We start from the raw sequence: 17,626 nt of genomic DNA, 5'->3' as shown, positions 1-17,626 counted from the left end.
CTCTCCTCTCTCCACAGTCTCAAACCTACCAGCCTTCCCGGACTTCTCTCCTTGCCAAATGTTGCTCATGCAATCCCTTGCCAAATGCTCAGCTTTACCATCAAAATAGCTCCAGAGTCCAGCTGCTCACACCCTCCATGGCCACCACCCTGCTTCAGCCATCATCCCCTCCCACCTGCAGTGCCCTCACTGGGCTCCCGCTTCTGCTGCCTCTAACAATCTGTTCCCCCACAGGGCAGACAGAAGGTTCTGTTTAAAATATTAGCCCCTGGCTGGTGTGACTCAGTAGATTGAGCTTGGCCTGTGAACCAGGGGGTTGCCGGTTCGATTCCCAATCAGGGCGCATGCCTGGGTTGCAGGCCTGGTCCACAGTACAAGGTGCATGGGAAGCAACCACACATTGATGTTTCTCTCCCTCTTTCTCCCTCCCTTCCCCTCTAAAAATAAATAAATTAAATAAATTAAAAATACATTAGCCCATGAGACGCTCCTGCTAAGAATTTTCAGTGCACCTGGAATAAATCCCAACTCTTGTACCCCTGCCCACTGTCTGCATTTGTTGGCTCTGACTCATCTCCACTCCAGCCGTGAAAGCCACCTCTGTTCACAAGGCCAAGCTCCTTCCTGCCCTAGCGCCTCTGCAGGTGCTGTTCCTTCTGCCTAGAATCTTGCCTGCCAGTTCTCTCCAAAGCTGTCTCCTTCACCGCTTGTAATCGTGGCTTAAATGTCACCTCCTCAGAGATGCCTTCCCTGACCACCCTAGGCACCCTTCTAATTTTTCTGCGTAAGCCATTCCACAGTGTATATATAACTTGTACTGTCTTCACGGTCTGCTTCCCCCCACTCAGTTGTGTACTCTAGAGTAGGGACCTTGTCTTCTGTTTCCTCCCCCCACCCAGCCCCCATTTCCCCAGCGCCCTCCACAAGGGGCAGGGTACACAGTGGACACTCAATGAATACATGCTAACTGAACGGTCGCAGGAATCCCGCCGCCTAGCAGTAACTTTCCAAGGCCTGGCCAGCCTCATCCCCAGGCCCTGGAAGGTTCCCTGAGGACAGGGTGTGGCCAGTTGCGATCTGGCGGGATCCCGAGCCCAACGGCAGGGTCGAAGAGGCATGTTCCGGGGGCTGGCGCGGCTCGTCGCCGAGGCTGCGGCGCAGGCGGCAGCGGTGCCAGCCACGGCGGATCTCCGACTGCACCTGCAACGGGACGGCGCTCAGAGGCGGTGCTCAGCACGCCGTTCCCAGCGCGGCCGCCAGAGGGCGCGGGCGGAGGGCCTGGGCTCTCCCTACCTCCTTGTTGATGAAGCAGTAGAGGAAGCTGACCAGCAAGCCCTGTCAAAGAAGGCGCGGGGTTAAATCGGGGGTTGAGGGCAGGATTATAAACACCCTTTTAAAGCTTGGACCCTTGCCAGGCCCCAGACCACCTCGGCTGCCGCTACCTAGTCCTAAACTTTTGTAGTCACCTTCTCCCTGGCTCCCCGCTCCCACACTTGCTCTCCCCACCCCTTGCCCTGTCTGGTTTGCTGAACAATAAAAAGGACCCCGCATGTGATAACCACTTCCCTACTTTCTATCCCACTTGGGCAAGCTGCTTAAGCCCCCCGTGCCTCAGTTTCTTCATCTGGAAAGTGGGGTAATACAGTGGTGGTGGTGAGAGAATTCAGGTATTAATATGCAAGAAGCTGTAGTGCCTGGCACATAGTGTTAAAGCTTTTTCTTAATTTTATTATAACTTCTCTTTCCATTGTTATATATTATATAATCATTATCGATGATTAACAAATGAGTTATTATAGTTGTTGATGTTAATTTTAATTATTGATGATAAATTATTAATAGTTTTAATAATCATTTGTTTTCAATTTGGATATGTTTCACATAGAAATTTAAATAAATATAAAATACACTCATATGTATAATGAATAATAAATCACTGTGTAAGTTAATACAAATCAATCATTTACATGTGCCACTGGTAAGCTATTACTTGTCTTCTCTCTCCCTGGCTCCCACTGCTTTGGGCTCGCCAGCCTCCGTAGTGACAGACCCTCGCTCCACCTCAGGGGCCTTACCCTTAAGGTTTCTCTTACTGAAACGTTTTCCCCAAGTATCTGCCTCGCTTGTTCCCTCCCCTCCTTCCTGTCTCTGCTCCAAAATCTTCTTCTCAGGGAGGTCTTCCCTGATCCCCTGCCTACAACCCCGCCCTTCATCTGACGCTCACCTCTATTTTCTTGCCCCTCCCAGGCATATCTTAACACCTGCCATTCTGTATGTTTTATTGGGTTGGCCAAAAAAGTTTATTTAGTTTTTTCTGTAGGATGGCTCTAGTAGTGCTTCGTTGTCTTTAATTTCATTCAAAACAATTTGGTTACATTATATTAGGACAGCTGTCATATCAGTGTGCATTTAAAAAACTTACCAAAATTGGTGAGTTTTTGTACAGCCATTTTAATGTTGAAGATGGAAGAAAATAATGCAACATTTTTGGCATTTTATGCCAAAATTGCAAGAAAGGTAAAAATGAAACTGAAATGCAAAAAAAAAAAAAAAAGATTTGTACAATGTATGGAGAAGGTGCTGTGGCTGATCGAATGTGTCAAAAGTGGTTTGCAAAATTTGTTGGGAATATTAAGATTTAGCCAAATAATTCTTTGCTGTGGGGCTGTCTTATGCATTGGAAGATGTTTAGCAGCACCCCTGGCCTCTACCCACTAGAAGCCAGTAGCGGGAGATACTGGACATACTCATAATATCCAAATCAATAAAGTTATTGGTGAAAATCAAAAATGTGTCTTTTATGGAAAAAAACTAAATGGACTTTTTGGCAAACCTAATACTTACATGGTGTGTTAGCATCTGTCTCGCTCACTAGAGGGTAGAGACCATTTGGTTCTTGGTCGTATACCCACAGTGAGCTTGGGAAAGTGCTTAGCACAAAGTAAATATTCAATCAATGTTTGCTGAATTTAATGAAATGAACATGCTTGTGGGGTCCCACTTTAGAGATGAGAAAACTGGGCCGAAGGAGGTACCGCAGGCTGGGGACTCGGGTTAGGGCAAGCAAGTGCAAGGTCAGCCTTTAATTTTGGAGCTAGGGCCTCCTTCCATTTACACTTTAAGTAATTCTCTGGCCTACCCCAGCTCTGACCTGCAGGTGAAGGCCACCGAGCTGTTTAAGTGCCGGGCCCCAATGTGGCCCCAGCCCTGTCAGGTGTTAAAGCCCTAGGTCTTCATCCGGAGGCGGTACTGCTGATGCCACCCGTCTCCTGTCTTGGTCCCTGCTGCTTCCTCCGCTCAGGACAGCACCCGCTCAGTATTTTGTGTAGAACGTATGAACAAAGTTCCATCGCCACACCCCCTCAGCGGCTGCGCCAGAGGATGGCTGTAACCCTCCAGCCTCTCCGGGGAGAAGGGCCCAGTGGATGGGTGTAGTCCCCGCACCCAGCCTGAGCACCTGGAAGGAGCTGAGGAAGATCTCAAAGCCCAGTTTGGCGAAGCGCAGGTGGCCCCGGGCCTGTTCCTCCGTCACGGGAGCAAACACCACCTCGTGGACACCCAGCAAGGGCACCAGCGTCAGCATGGAGCGAGCCAGCCTAAGGGGACAGGGTGGCAGCGGTCCTGTGGCCCCCGGTCCCCATCTCAAGCCCGGCCCTTATTCCCTACTTATCCCCCTCCCTTCCCTACCTCAACCGGTAGTCCCGGTAGCGCATCTGCCGTGTCCTCAGCTTCGACACGAGTATGCCAAGAATACGGATAAAGATGAAAAAATTAATCTGCGGGGGGGGGGGGCGGGGATGGAGAGAGAGACTGAGCCAGCCGGATCCTGTTCTGGGAGGTAGAGGGTGGTGCCCCTCTTCCCAGGATAGAAATCCCTAAAGACAGCCTGGAGGAGGCAGGACCGGCCGTACCAAAATGGCCAGGAGGATAGGGGTGCGTATGATCCACCAAATGGCCTTGACCTCGTTCCGCTCCCAGCACCTGGAGGAAGGATTTTAAAGCTAAGAGGCTGCAACCGCTAGAGGCACAGGTCAAGTATTCACTCTCCAGGCTCCTCCCATCTTCCTCAATGCCACACCCACATTCTTTAAACCCCGCCTGTTACTATGCTGGCCCCGCCCTCATTCCCGCCCCTTCCAGTAGTCCTCAGACACAATCTTTCCAAGCTGCCATTTTTCTAGACCCCCACCCACGGTCCCTCCAAGCCCCCGGAAGCCATCAGAACCACCCCACGTTTCCACCACACCCACCCACGTGCCTCAAAGCCCCGCCCAACTCCCAGGCCAGGCCCAGGACCCGCGACTCACTGCGTGTTCTCGTACAGGTACCTGACGATCACCCAGGGAATGACGAAAAGCGCGGGGGCCCCTGTGCAGACCCCGACCCCCGCCCCCCACCCCGCCGCAGCTGTCAGCACGCGCACGGGCCCGTCTGGCCCAAGACCCGCGGAATTCCCCGGCCGAGGTGGGAGGCAACCGGCTAGAGAGAGGACGAGACACCTCGAGGCAGACCAGCAGGGTAGTCAGGGAGCTCTGGTGCACTGGGCTGGGCAGGGGACGGGATCGGGGCTCACCCCAGCCGAGGAGCAGGTAGCAGCGGAAGTGACCCCCACTGGGGCCTCCCATGAGCACCAGGAGGCTGTGCAGGTAAATGCCCTCCACCAGTAGCCACGTGTAGCTGGCGCCCACGCAGTACTGGGTCACGATCTGGGCTGTTCTGCAGGTGGCTATAGCCTAAGGCGTGACCAGACATGGGGAGGGGGCAGTTAGAGCTGCTGGTGTCCCCAAGCTTTCCTCCACCTGGTCGTCCTTCCACCCATGTTTCTTTCTTTCTCTCTTTCTTTCTTTTTTAAGATTTCATTTATTTCTTTTTAGAGAGAGGGAAAGAAAGGAAGAGAGGGAGAGAAACATCAATGTGTGGTTGCCTCTCATGCGCCCCCTACTGGGGATCTGGCCAAAACCCAAGTGTGTGCCCTGACTGGGAATCGAACTGTGGACCCTTTGGTTTGCAGGCCACGCTCAGTCTACTGAGCCACACCAGCCAGGGCCCACCCCTATCTCTTGTCATCAAATGTTCTCCCACTCCACATTACCAAAGGACAGTACTTGTGGCTGATTTCTCTCACCCTGTATGAACTCTCCCACTCTGACCTCTTAAACAATTGGGATCTTCCACCTCGCTATCAAAGTTCTCCCAGACTCTCCCAAATACAGCTTCTTTGGCCTCTCTCCTTCTGAGAAGTGAACTCAATTACTCCACCTATCCAAAGGTTTCTGCCACCCCATCACCCCTTCTTGCCCACCAGCATGTGGATCCCGCCCCCCGCGTCCTAACAACTGGCGTGGGCCAAGTGGCTCCCAGATAGTTTTTCTCACCTCTGTCCTCAGCCTCTGGCCTCTCTCTCCTTGTCTCTTAGTAGCTAACAGGGATCAATCAAATCCCCCCTTACAAGCTGCTTTCTCCCATCCTGTCTCCCCCTCACCTCCAGCACGAGACTCTCTCAGTGGTGGAAAAGTCCAAAGACTGGTAATACAGTGAAAGAGAATGGAAATTTCCCATCAAGGAAGTGATGGAGTCAACAATGGAGGGGGCTGAGTTGAGAGTCCCTCTCCAAAAGCATTTGGAGTGGTCAAGAGACAGAAAAACTTATAGTGTAGGGGGTAGTTAATAGAAGGGGAGCCGCCTAGCCTGCTACAGTGGGCAGAATCCCAGTCTGAGGAGGAGAAGGATGGTGCTCACCCGGTTCCACAGAACAGGGGCCTGGCCCCCAGGGGCGGGGCCCGGCGGAGGCAGCAGCCGGTCCCGGGTGAGGATGGCTGCCGCCCGCAGCATGAACGCCATGAACAGGTTGATGTGGACGTAGTTGCGAGTGCAGTGCAGCCGCCTGCGGGTTTGGGACGCAGTCTGGGGACTCCTGGAGACCTGTCCTTGGCCACACAGAGCCCCTTAAACCACCTCCCAGCCATTCTTCCCACAGAACCACCAGTGGGTGGGAGCTTGTTGCTGGTGGAGCCTGACCACCCCATCTTACTCGCCAAACAGAGGCTCAGTCTCGGCCTCTGCCCCTCACGGCTGGGGGTCCCACCTGAAGAAACCCAAGATGAGCAGGGCTAGCAGCAGTGCGGCCAGGGACAGGGAGTAGCCCACGGTGTAAACCACCTGTAGCCGCTCCAAGATCCGCCTTTGGTCCTGGGGGGTGTGGGGAAGACACAGGAAGAGAACTCAGCTTTCTCCCCAGGACCAGAAGGGGCCAGACGGACATCTGCTCTTCTTGCCCAGCACCTCAGTTTTCTCTTGAGGATCCAACTACCCTTGTCTGAGTGGGGCTAACGCCACCGCTCAGCTCCAGGGCTGGATGTGAGACCAGCCAATCAGAGCACTCTAACACCCTTCTCCCACACACTCTCTCCTATAGAGTGGTTAGTCCAGGGTGGGCATTGGACCCAAACCAGGGCATTAAGAGTCATCAGTCCTGTGAGTGTGGAGCCAGGGGGGTACTTAAATATTGAGGGGATCACTTTGTAAATTGTATGATTGTTTAACTACTACACTGTACACCTGAAACTAATATAAATAATATTGAATGTCAACTGCAATTGAAAAATAAAATTTCCCAAAAGGCAATCCTAGGACATTATGCTGGAACCATTGAGAATGAAGCTCAGTCTCCCTGAGGTGCTGCCTGGTGGCTGGGGTGTGAGCCCAGTGTTAAAGGGGAAAATGCTTTCCACTCCACAGAAAAAGTGAGACCAGTGTAGAGAAAAACATAGGCACAATATGGTGAACCAAAAAAAGATGTGCAACAACACAGTTCCAGCACCTAGATCCAGCTGTGCCTGAAGCTGTGTAAGTAAATACGTTTTATTCTCCATCAAGCGAGTTTAAGCAGAGTTTCTATCACTTGGAACCCTGAATCACGAACAATACAGGGGGTTCAGGCTTGATCTGAGGGGGCCGCCTCTTTACCTCTCTCTGGACATCCAAACTGAATGTCACCTCTTCTTACCTGGAAGGTCCCATTCTTGTCTGGGTTCTCACACTGAGAATGGTCTCTCCAAGGTCCCCACTGGCCATCACTGCCACACTGGCGAAGCACAAAGCCTGCAGCCACTGTGGGGAATCAAGGGAGGGGATCAGAGGCACACAGAGACAGGGAGACAGAAGGACCACTTGTGAGACAAAGGCAGAGAGAGACAGCCAATGTGATGATGAAGAGGGTAAGCCCTCAATTATGTGGGATTTTACACAGGATTAATTTCATATTCATAAGAAGCCTATGAAATTGGTACTGTCATCAATCCCATTTACAGATGAGGAGACTGAGGCATAAAGAAGTTAAACAAACTGCCCTGGACCGCATAGCTAGTTAGGAAAGGAAGACCAGGATGCCCAGAGACATATTCAGAAAAAGGGGAGAAAATAAGAAGCGGGTGGTCCTGGGACAGGTAGAGACAGAGAAGGGGCGTAATCAGGCAGAGCCAGGATCACGGCGGCCCAGCCAGGGTTGGACAGACGGAGGGGGCACCCAGCTGGAAAGAGAGGAGCAAGAGATGGGGTGTAGGTGAGTTTTGGGGAAGTGGTGTGTGGGGCAAGGGTTAGGAGCTGTTTGTGTCAGGAAGGGCCCGCGGTCCAGGGAGCACCTCACCGTGACGGTGCCAGGGCAGGTACCAGGGGCAGGACGCACGGACAGTGGTGTTGGGCGCGGCGTAGTCCCAGCAGACGTACATATCGAAGGACCCATTACAGGCGAGGCCTGGGGTGGGCGCGAGGGCCAGACATCGAGTGGACCTACTGCACCTCGGGCATGACGCTTCTTCCTTACACACACAAGCCCTGCCCTAGGCCCGCCCACCTGGAGTGGGCCTTCCCAGCTTCGCCATGGCTCCGCCCACAAGACCCCAGCCCCGTCCACCCTTTTAGCCCTACTATGGGCTCTCCACCCAGCAAGTTCGCATCGCAGGTGCCTCCCCACTCCGCCCTTCCTAGGCTCCACCCCCAAGTCCTTCGCAGGTCACTTCAGGCTTCACCCACCCAGTGCAGCAACCCCGAAGACCCCGCCCGTTACAAGCTTCCTCCCAGGCTTCTGGCACTAATCTGAGTTGCCTGGCACTCAGGTCTAGGCCCTTCCCACCGAGGCCAAGCCCACCCAGACCTCCCCGACCCAGCCCCAGACCCAGCCCCAGCCCGTATCTGTCCCAGACAACTCTGTCAGGCCCTGCCTTTTAATACTAGGACCGCCTCAAGCCCACCCCTCTGAACCCTAGCCTTTCCCATACCCCCAGCCCATCCCCTCCCCTCCAGCCCGCCTTCTCCCCAGTCACACCTGCTGGGGGCCCCGCGGCTTCCAGCGTCTCCTGGCACTCCCAGCGGTAGCGTTCCCAGCGCTGGTACAGCTCCCCCGCCGTCTGCCCCTCAGAGCCTGTCTAAGGAAAAACAGGAGGGAGGACCCCCCACCCCCCGACCGGCCTCCGCTCCCAGGCTGCATGGTTCGTGCGGGCAAAAGCCCTAGAGAGATTTGGGGGGCTGTCCTGTCAGCCCCGGAGTCTTGGGTGGCTGAGAAAACTCTTCTATCTCTTGAGGGGCGCCTAGACACCACCAGGGGAGTTACTGGAGGGCGGGGGGGGGGGGGACTGAAAACCTTCAGGAACAGTAGGGGGCGTGGCGGCTGGACATAATCAGGAGGGTTTGCGAGGGAAAGAGGAGGGATTAGAAACAACCATCCAAACTTGAACCTGGACCAGCAGGGCAGTCTTCCCTCTCTCTGCAGTGGGGGAAGACGTAAAACTGGTCCCAGACCGCCCTCCAAGCCTTGAACTCTCGTGGCTCCTAGGGTCCTCACCTCCGCCCTGTGGAGCAGCGGCCCCCACAGCGAGAGCAGCAGCAGCAGCAGCAGCAGCCTCCAGGGCGGACAGCTCCGCATGGTGCGGGCGGCGGCGCATGGGCGGCGAAGGGTCAGGTCACGCGGGGGCAGCCGGCCTGGAGGGTCGGGGGGCAGGGTCAGGAGCCCCGAGCCCCCCCCCCCCCCCCCGCCCCCAGCCTCCCGCCACCCCGGGGTTCATACACACGGACTCAGAGGCAGCGTCCCCTGCCGTCCCCACGCGTGATGATTTGGGGGCAGTGGGAGAGACGCGTGGGTGGGGGTGAGGCTGGAACCCGACACGTGATTCCCGGGCCCGCCCCCGGCTATTGCCGGAGTGAGTGCAGCGGCGGCGCTGAAAGGGGAGGGGGTTGTTTGCTGAGGGCGTGGTTGCCCTAGAGCTGAGCCCGGCGGAAGTGCTAATGTCACCGGGAATCTGGACGTGGAGGCTCCGGGGAACCTGGGGACGTCTTGGAGAGGAGGGCGCAGAAGCCGTCGGGCATGGAGCTTGAAATGACCCTTGGAGTTGCCACTCTCGGAGCGCAAAGGGTTTTCAAATCACGGTTAGAAACCCGACCTTACGAAACTTTCCCCGCTGTGGGTAAAGCCCAGAACGCATGGGACTCCCTCCTCTTACGCACCGGAGAGGCGTCCGACCTCGGACTTAGGTCTGCGGGCCCCCCCCCCCCCCCCCCCCGTGCCTGGAAGTCTGTCTACTCGGAACAGCCCCCACCCAGCACCATGTGGGGAAAGGCGAGGCAGGGGGCGTCTCAGACCAGCCCACAGACAGCAGTCACGCAAATTAGGGAGTCACAGCAAGGGCCAGGGACCAAAAGGCCGAGAAACAGGCAAAAATGTGGGCTGGGAGATAAAGAGGAGACAGAGACACAGAGACAGACCACAATGGGGGAAGAGGCAAAGGTTACAGAGCCATGTAGAGGTGGCACAGAGATTGGGAGACAGAGATTGGGATGATTCAGAGAGACAGACAGACAGGAGGTTAGAGACCGTGGGCAGGGAGAGAGAGAGAGAGAGAGAGAGAGAGAGAAAGAGAGAAAGGCATAGGCTAAGAGAGAGGGACCCAGAGACGTGAGGGGGCCATGGGGGTAGGTAGAGGGGTTGGGCTGGGATTGGGGGAGCCCTCACCTGTCCTGCTGCGGCCTCTGCTGCTGCCTCCACTGCGGTGCCTGGGCTCTGGAAGAGGCGACAGCCTGTGGTGGTGGGAGGGGGCGGGGCCAGGCTGGCGGGGGGAACAGGAAGGGGGAGCAGGGGCCGGTCGCCTGTGAGAGCCACAGTCACTCAAGGTCACACGAGAGAGCAGTCGTGGAGTCATCATCCTGGAGACCCTCCCCCCAGGGAGTCTCTCACACCGTCCCAGCCAGCCGTCGCCCTCAGAGTCTCAGGCAGTCCTGAAGTCACACACACGGTGTCACACACAGTCCCACTAACTGAGACACAGAGAGGCTCAGCACAGAGTGCCACACCCTGCTCCTCACAGAACGTGTTCCTCACGCGTGTTCGCAGCTGTGCGATGTGCAGTCCCACGCAGAGAGCTCAGGTCTCCCACCCCCAGGTTGGCATTCATCCACAGGGACACAGAGCCACACGTCCTGGGGCGTGGACATGATTGCAACTTTCCACGCTTCCAGCGATGCTGCATGATTCACACATGTTCGCACAGTCACCAGGCCACATCACGGACACGCCACCATCTGTGGTGCATTGGCCTGTGTGCCCCCTGAAGACAGGCCCAGGGCACCTCTGGGTCCCCAGCATCACTCGGCACAGGTTTGGGCACCAAGCAGAAAGGCTCAAAGAATGATTGTTGACTAAATAAACACAGTTACATGGTTCCTCACACAGCCCTATAACCCTTCAATGACACACAATAGGTAATAACTCACAATGTCACACAGCCACGCCCATGAGCTCTCTCCCGGCATTTCACACACTTCACATAGTCACGTCACCACTGCAGTGACACCCCCCACACTGTCACCAAGGCACACACTCTCTCAGACTCCCAGCAGCACACTGTCAGGCTGTCACCCTCACAGTCACCTCTAGTGCCGTGGTTGTACAGACACACAACTCTCTCCATCACAGCCTCTCTCACCCTCAAAAGTCACAGCGGATCACACAGCATCACCCCACGGTCCCACAGGATCCCACAGGGACCCACAGCCTCACGTGGTCTCAGGGTCACAATCACCACTGACTCCTGCATCTCACAGTCCCCACTTCCAGACTCTTCCTTTGCCCTAAAATATGACAGGCATGTGTACATGTCAGGGGAAGGCTTAGAAACGGAGTCCCAGCTCTCGGCGCTCTCGGCTCCATTTAATACAAACTACCAATGCATGCACATTCATCATGCTATCAACATTCGAGAGCACACACTCCCCTGGGACCTAAGAGATAAGTGGGTCAGAGGCGAGTCTGCCCATTGTGCAGAGGGGAAACTGAGGCCTAGAGGCCAGGAGTAAGGGGTGGCGTGAGGTGCAGCCCCAGAGGCTGGAAGGAGAAGGAGGCAAGGCTGGAAGAAGGAGGCTAGTGGGGGGAGGGGGTTACATGGGGGGCGTCCTGATTTCCTGGCCTCCAGATGGCCTCCCCGCTCTTTGCCCCACATTCCTGGCGCCCTCTGGGTCCTGGGAAAGGCTCAGTTCATGGATTGGAGAGGGAAACGAGTCTGAGATTGCCCCGCACCTCAGGGAGAGGCTGGGGTGGGAGAGAGTCTCTCCTTGGTCCCCAGGGAGCCTGGGGGCGATCGTCTCTCTGCTGGGGCTGGGAAGGTGGGGGGGGGGGGTTGGAATGGGGGAGGGAAGAGACTAGGAGGGAGGGGAAGCAGTGGAGAGAAATTGAGGTGGTGAGAGAAAGAGGAAAAGAAACCAAGGATAGAGAAAGAACAGGCACAGAGACAAGAAGAGACAGAGATGAGAGAGACCAAGAGAAAGAGACAGGCAGAAAGAAATAGAAATTGACAGAAATACACAGAGAACAAAAAAGAGGAACCAGGGGCCCTGGCTGGTGTCGCTCAGTAGATTGAGCGCCAGCCTGCGAACTAAGGGGTCTCTGGTTAGCTTCCCAGTCTGGGCGCATGCCTGGGTTGAGGGCCAGGTCCCCAGATGAGGGCGCATGAGAGGCAACTACACATTGATGTTTCTCTCCCTCTTTCTCCCTTCCCTCCCTCTCTAAAAATGAAACAGAGATGGAGACGTTGAGAGATGAAGATGGGGAGGGGTGGAGGGAGAGGGGGCCTGAAGTGTGGGGCCCTGAGGAGAGGAGCAAGGCGGGAGCTGTGGAGATGCAGGAGCGCCGTGCTGGGCTGAGAGCCCTGCGGCCCTGCACCACCCGTTCCAGGACAGCACAGAGCAGAACAGTGCACAAAGTGGGGGCAGAGAGGGCGGGCGGGTGGGCAGGAGGGGAGGTGCCTGGGTAGCACTGCCTGGCCCCCTACTCTTCTCAGCTCTCCTGGGGCCCTCTGCAGTCTCCGGAGACCTGGGGAGGGGACAGCGTGGCCTCCCCAGTTCCTACGCTCAGGGCTTCAGGAAACTGAAGGCAGAGAAGCAGCCGTGCCCTTTCCCCCACCCTTCTCCTTCTCTGCTGTCCATTTCTCCCCACCTGCCCCCATCCCCGCACTCCCTCTCTGGTTCGAATCCCCCATCCCCTTTTCTCCAAGCCCACACCCAGTTTGTCTGTCTTCCTCTCTTGCTTGCCGGGCTGTCTTTCCTCTCCACCCCTGCCCTGAGTTTCATTCCATTCCTCTGCTTACTTCTCTTGCTCTCTCACCTTCTCCAGATCAGACTCCTTTTGCCTGTCTTTAAACTTTCTCCTTTCTCTTCCCGTTTTCCCCATCTTCTCCCTGCATGTCTGTCTGCCTGTTTCTCTCCCTCCATTGCCCTGGTTCTGGGTTTCTAGCCTGTTGTTCTCTCCCTCCACCTCCCAGCAGTGAGCAGGCAGTGCCCCCACCCCAGGATGCCATGTGGGGAGGAAGCTGGAGGGCCTGTGCCTCTCCCGTGGGGCTGCCCAGCCAAGCAGAGCCTGAGGGAGCAGGCAGGGGCCTGGAGGGCCAGCAGATGGTGCAGGAGAAATGAGGCAGAGAGGGATGGGGAGAGGGGGTGCCCTGTGGGGACTGAGACCAGAAATGGAAGGCTGAGCTGGCCCCCTGAGATTCAGGACTGCTGAGAGGAGGTCTGAAAGACAGAGACCCAAAGAGAGAGAGAGAGAGAGACAGAGACAGAGACAGAGACACAGAGAGTGAGAGACAGCAATAGAGAGACAGGCTGAGAGAGACATACTCGCACACACGGGGATCCAGAGAAAGGCAGAGAGAGGTGGAGACTGAAGCCTGTGCCAGAGGCCCAGGGAGGCAGAGCGACAGTGCTCTGGGGACAGGGACACACACGCTCACACACAACCCAGAGGAAGACGGGAACCCAGAGACGGGGACCTAGAGAGAGAAACACGGTAAAACATGGCATCTCAGAGAGAGACAAGGATTCTAAAGAAACCGAGATATAGAGACGTGACACCCGGACAGACAGAGACGTGGAGAAACATAGAGATGGGGACCCAGGGAAAGGGAGTAAAAGGCAGGGGAAGAGACCCAGAGAGATGAGACATGAGATGCAGGTAACCAGAAAAGCAGGCAGAGGCCTGGCTGGCGTAGCTCAGTGGATTGAGCAAGGGCTGCGAACCAAAGTGTCGCAGGTTCGATTCCCAGTCAGAGCACATACCTGGGTTGCAGGCCACGGCCCCCAGCAACCGCACATTGATGTTTCTCTCTGTCTCTCTTTCTCCCTCCCTTCCCTCTCTAAAAAATAAATAAATAAAATCTTTAAAAAGAAAGAAAAAAAGAAAAGCAGGCAGAGATGGAGAGATGGGAGGGAAAGAGAGATGGGGAGAGAGACAGAGCGAGTCTTGGGACGCAGATAGAATGATGTGGGGGTAAACTCTCTCAGACGGGATCCCACAGAGATGAGGCAGGATGCCCAGCTCCTCTCGCCCCCTTCCGGTCGGGGGTGGGCACTGCTCCCCCCACCTAGCCTCCCCTCCCCCTTGCAGCACGTCTCCATAGAGACCTCCCCAGATCCGGAGGACAAATATTGTCCTGGCCAGAAACAGCGGGTCTGTGTTGACATAATCTCGTGCTGGTGGGGTGGGGGCTGCAGGGGCCCGAGAAGCCAGGATGGGGACAGAAGAGCAGAGGGGTTCTCATCTGGGGCCCCACAGCCAGTTCCAACCTCCCCCAACCTCCAAATCCGGGTGCAAACCTCCCTGCCCTGGGAGGAACCCCTGAGAAATTCAAACTTGTAGCCTTGGCTGCCCCCTGGTGGTGGCGGCGGGGGAGCCCTGAAGCCCGTTTCCTAGCTCAAGGAGAGCAGTCTGGTCTAAGGCATTTTCCTCCAAGTTTCTATTCGTAGAATCTGGTTACTCTTCCCTTTCCCCTCCCCCACGGAGCCCCTGCTCTGGCCCAGGGCCCACCTTTCCGAGGTCTCCTGCCCGATTCGGGCCTCTCTCCCTTCCATCTCTCCACAGCCCCGCCCTCCGATAGGGCAGCAAGGGAGAGTGGTCACGCTAAAGAACAAACCAGACCCTGTCCCACCGCTGCCCAGAACTTGCCACGGCTCCCCAGTGCCCTCAGGAGAAAGGCTCATGCTCCTTTCCACGGCCTTCAAGGCTTTCTTTCCATGCCTTCTTAATTCTTCAAACTCTTCCCAGAGCGCCCACGAACCTTGGTTCTAACAGTTTTCTCTGCTTCGAATGCCTCCACCCAATTTTTTGATTCTTCCCAGCCCACCTCAAAGTTGGCTCATTCATTCATTCATTCAACGAATAATTATTTCCCCTCCTGGACTGTGAGGTCTGTGGGGGCAGGGCTGCGGCTGGCTCAGTCGCTCTGGGTCCCCAGCATTGCCCAACATGGTGTGGCAGAGACCAAGGTTCCATTCATTTGGGGTACGGGGTACATATCAGGGCCTGGGGTGGCGATGCTGGGAACCCGGGTGGCCGAGATAGCCCCTGTCCTGGCCTCATGGAGCCTAGGCACAGACCCAAATAGGGAGACAGACTAACAGAAGAGAAACGCAAGTAAAGAATGAGCCAGAAAAGGGAAAAAAAAAAAGAAGCCGAGAGAAAAAACAAAGTCAAAGATTAATAGTAGTCATGGTAATAATAATAGTAGGTACCAAATAATGGGCATTTTACATGTATGTGTCTCATTTAATCCTCATAACAGACTCTCAGCAAAAGGATTTGCATCTCTCTTTGCCAGATGAAGAGACTGAGGTTCAGAGAGGGTAAGTAGCTTGCTCAGGGTGATGTGGCTCATAAGTAATGGACCAAGGACCCCATTTCAGAGACAGACACAGAGATGAGAGAGGAAAGCAGTGCGGAGAAGGGAGCCTAGAGGCAGAGGGAAAGACAAAACATGGCCCTGAGCCCTGTCCCCCATCCTCCAGCCCCCTCCCCACGCCTGCCTGTGAAAGCCCTTGTAATGACATCGGCTCCATTAGCTGTACCCAAAGCCTCTGTGCCCAGCGAGCACTTAACCGGCATGAGCTCATGGAACCTGCTCTTCTTCCCTGGGAAGTGGGTGCTGGGATGGCTCCCGCTTTGCAGAGAAAGAAAAGCCAAGCTACTTGGCCGAAGTCACTGTGTTCCTATGAATCCTGATACCCCAAGGGCAAGGCCTAACTCATCTTTGTGTACCAACCCCCATACTTTGTGAACACATAGGCCTCCAGCCTAAACTCCTGCGGGCGGTTCCCTCAACCACACCGTGGTTCCACAGCCCCTCCCTGTGCGTGGATCGCCCAAGGACTGGGCTCCCACAGTCCTCTGGGGGCACTCCAGGAGCAGCCCTCAGCACCCTGCCGCCTGCTGCAGAGTTCTGTGTGCAGGAGTCCGACGTCCCCTCTCCTGGAATCTGAGCTCACCAGGGTGGAGGTTGGGAGAAGTGGGAGTTTGGAAGGCAGGAAATGTGAATTCCTGCTTTGTTTCTGTCGTAACACAATTAGCTGTGATCGTAGAATGATGGCCCGCATCAATTTTGGTCACCACTTGAAACCCATTATTGATTGCGAAAATTAATACAGGGAAACCTCACGGAAATGGAGCCGGGAGGCCAGAAGGGGGAGCGCTGGCACAGTGCTGCTGTCTGTCAATTACAGGGAGAGGTGTCAATCACACACCCCACCAGAAGAATCCCCTAGGAAAGAATCATCAGTCACAGGGCCCAGCAGGTGTACGTTGCATCTCCTACTGGAAATTGACTACCCTGGCAGCTCAGCCAATGAAAAACTGTCATCTCCCTACTCTGGCTCTTCTTCAATGGATGTTCATTCAAAAGAACCCCTCCCAATTTCCTCCTTTTTCTCCATAAAATAACATTCCTCTCCTTTGTTTGTTGGACTTGCCTATGGCTTTTGCTGTAGCTTGCTTGTCCCAAATTGTGATTTTTTACTGTTCCCAAATAAAGTCATTTTCCATTTTCGCTGGTAAAACAGCTTTTATTTTTAAGGTCAGTAGAACCTTGGTGCCTTACATAGTAGGCATTCACTGGGAAATAATAGGGATTGCTATCATTTATGTGTGCCTACTGTGTGCCAGGCACCGTACTCACGCATGATTTACATCTGTGGCCTCGGTGGGGCTTGGGTACAGTGACAAACAGCCAACATCTTCCCACAGCCTTCCAGGCTCTACAGAATCTGGCAGGCCCACTAGCTTCCTGGCCTCATCGACTTCTGCAGCTTCATTCTCGCCAGGCTTCCTGTCCCCCCAGGTACACCCCACACCCACCTCTGGATCTTTGCACTTACTGTGTGGTCTGCCTGGAAATCTCCCCCTGTCAACTCTATGTGTGATCACTTCCTTCTCGTTATTCACATCTAACCTCAGATATCACTTCCTCACATAGGTCTTCCCTGGCCCCACTCTCTCTAAGTTAGTCTCTCCCTCCTGTCCCTGATCATGTCACTCTGTCTTATTTCTGTGGTACCGGGGCCTGAAATGATCTTACCAGCTCCATGCCCATTTGTTCATCTGTAACATGGAGAAGGAAATAAAGCTCGGCCCTGGCCGGGTAGCTCAGTTGGCTGGAGGGTCATCCTGATGCTTGAAGGTTGTGGGTCCAGTCCCTGATCGAGACTCACACAGGAGTCAACCAGTGAGGGCACGAATAGATGGAATGACAAACTGATGTTTCTCTCTCTCTAAAAATCAATACATTTTGATTATTTTTATTTTTAGAGAGGGAAGGGAAGGAGAAAGAGAGAGAGAAACAGAGAGAGAGAGAGAAACATCAATGTGCGGTTGCTGGGGGCCATGGCCTGCAACCCAGGCATGTGCCCTGACTGGGAATCAAACATGCGATGCTTTGGTTCGCAGCCTGCACTCAATCCACTGAGCTACTCCAGTCAGGGATTCATTTTGACTTTTTTTTAGAGAAAAGAAAATAAAGCTCTTGGGGAAGATAACTGAGTGCTTGGCACATAGTAGATGCTCAATAAATGTTAGCTATTATTGTTTGTTTCGAGTATGGTGGCTTACCTCCTCCACAGACTGAAAGATCCAGGAGACTTGGTTACTACTGAAATTCCAGGACCTAGGACAGAGCTTGGCACAAGGTAGGCACTCAGTCAACATTTTTAAATGAATGAAAGAAGTAGGTGGATAAGACCTCCTGCTTTCCAGACTGGGAAACTGACTCTAAAGTCACAAGGAGAAAGTGGTGGAATCAGGAATCGAACCCGGATCAATCTGGTT

General features: G+C 54.7%; 1 protein-coding gene across 1 annotated transcript; it reads right to left on the bottom strand.

The window, feature by feature from the left end:
• Positions 1 to 427: 427 nt before the first annotated feature.
• On the bottom strand, positions 428 to 8,993 carry GIPR (gastric inhibitory polypeptide receptor). The gene is made up of 13 exons (XM_028530155.2): positions 8,840 to 8,993; positions 8,324 to 8,423; positions 7,646 to 7,753; positions 7,007 to 7,110; positions 6,086 to 6,189; positions 5,740 to 5,884; positions 4,574 to 4,733; positions 4,308 to 4,368; positions 3,912 to 3,981; positions 3,688 to 3,776; positions 3,458 to 3,596; positions 1,294 to 1,335; positions 428 to 1,200 (listed from the first exon to the last, which is right to left on the bottom strand). The coding sequence occupies exons 1-13, from the start codon at positions 8,918 to 8,920 to the stop codon at positions 994 to 996; spliced, it is 1,410 nt and encodes a 469-aa protein (XP_028385956.2). The 5' UTR covers positions 8,921 to 8,993; the 3' UTR covers positions 428 to 993.
• Positions 8,994 to 17,626: the final 8,633 nt, after the last annotated feature.

This window comes from Phyllostomus discolor, chromosome 12 (genome assembly GCF_004126475.2).
Source record: "Phyllostomus discolor isolate MPI-MPIP mPhyDis1 chromosome 12, mPhyDis1.pri.v3, whole genome shotgun sequence".
NCBI lineage: Eukaryota > Metazoa > Chordata > Mammalia > Chiroptera > Phyllostomidae > Phyllostomus > Phyllostomus discolor.
Note: the sequence above shows the minus strand (reverse complement) of the source record. Positions and strands in the feature narration are given on the sequence as shown.

Coding starts and splice junctions, on each gene's coding strand:
- GIPR (XM_028530155.2), bottom strand. CDS start 8,920: ATGCGGAGCTGTCCGCCCTGGAGGCTGCTGCTGCTGCTGCTGCTGCTC. Junction 6,190..7,006: donor ACAAGAATGGGACCTTCCAG/GTAAGAAGAGGT, acceptor CACACCCCCCAG/GACCAAAGGCGGATCTTGGA. Junction 3,777..3,911: donor CTATCCTCCTGGCCATTTTG/GTACGGCCGGTC, acceptor CCCCCCCCGCAG/ATTAATTTTTTCATCTTTAT.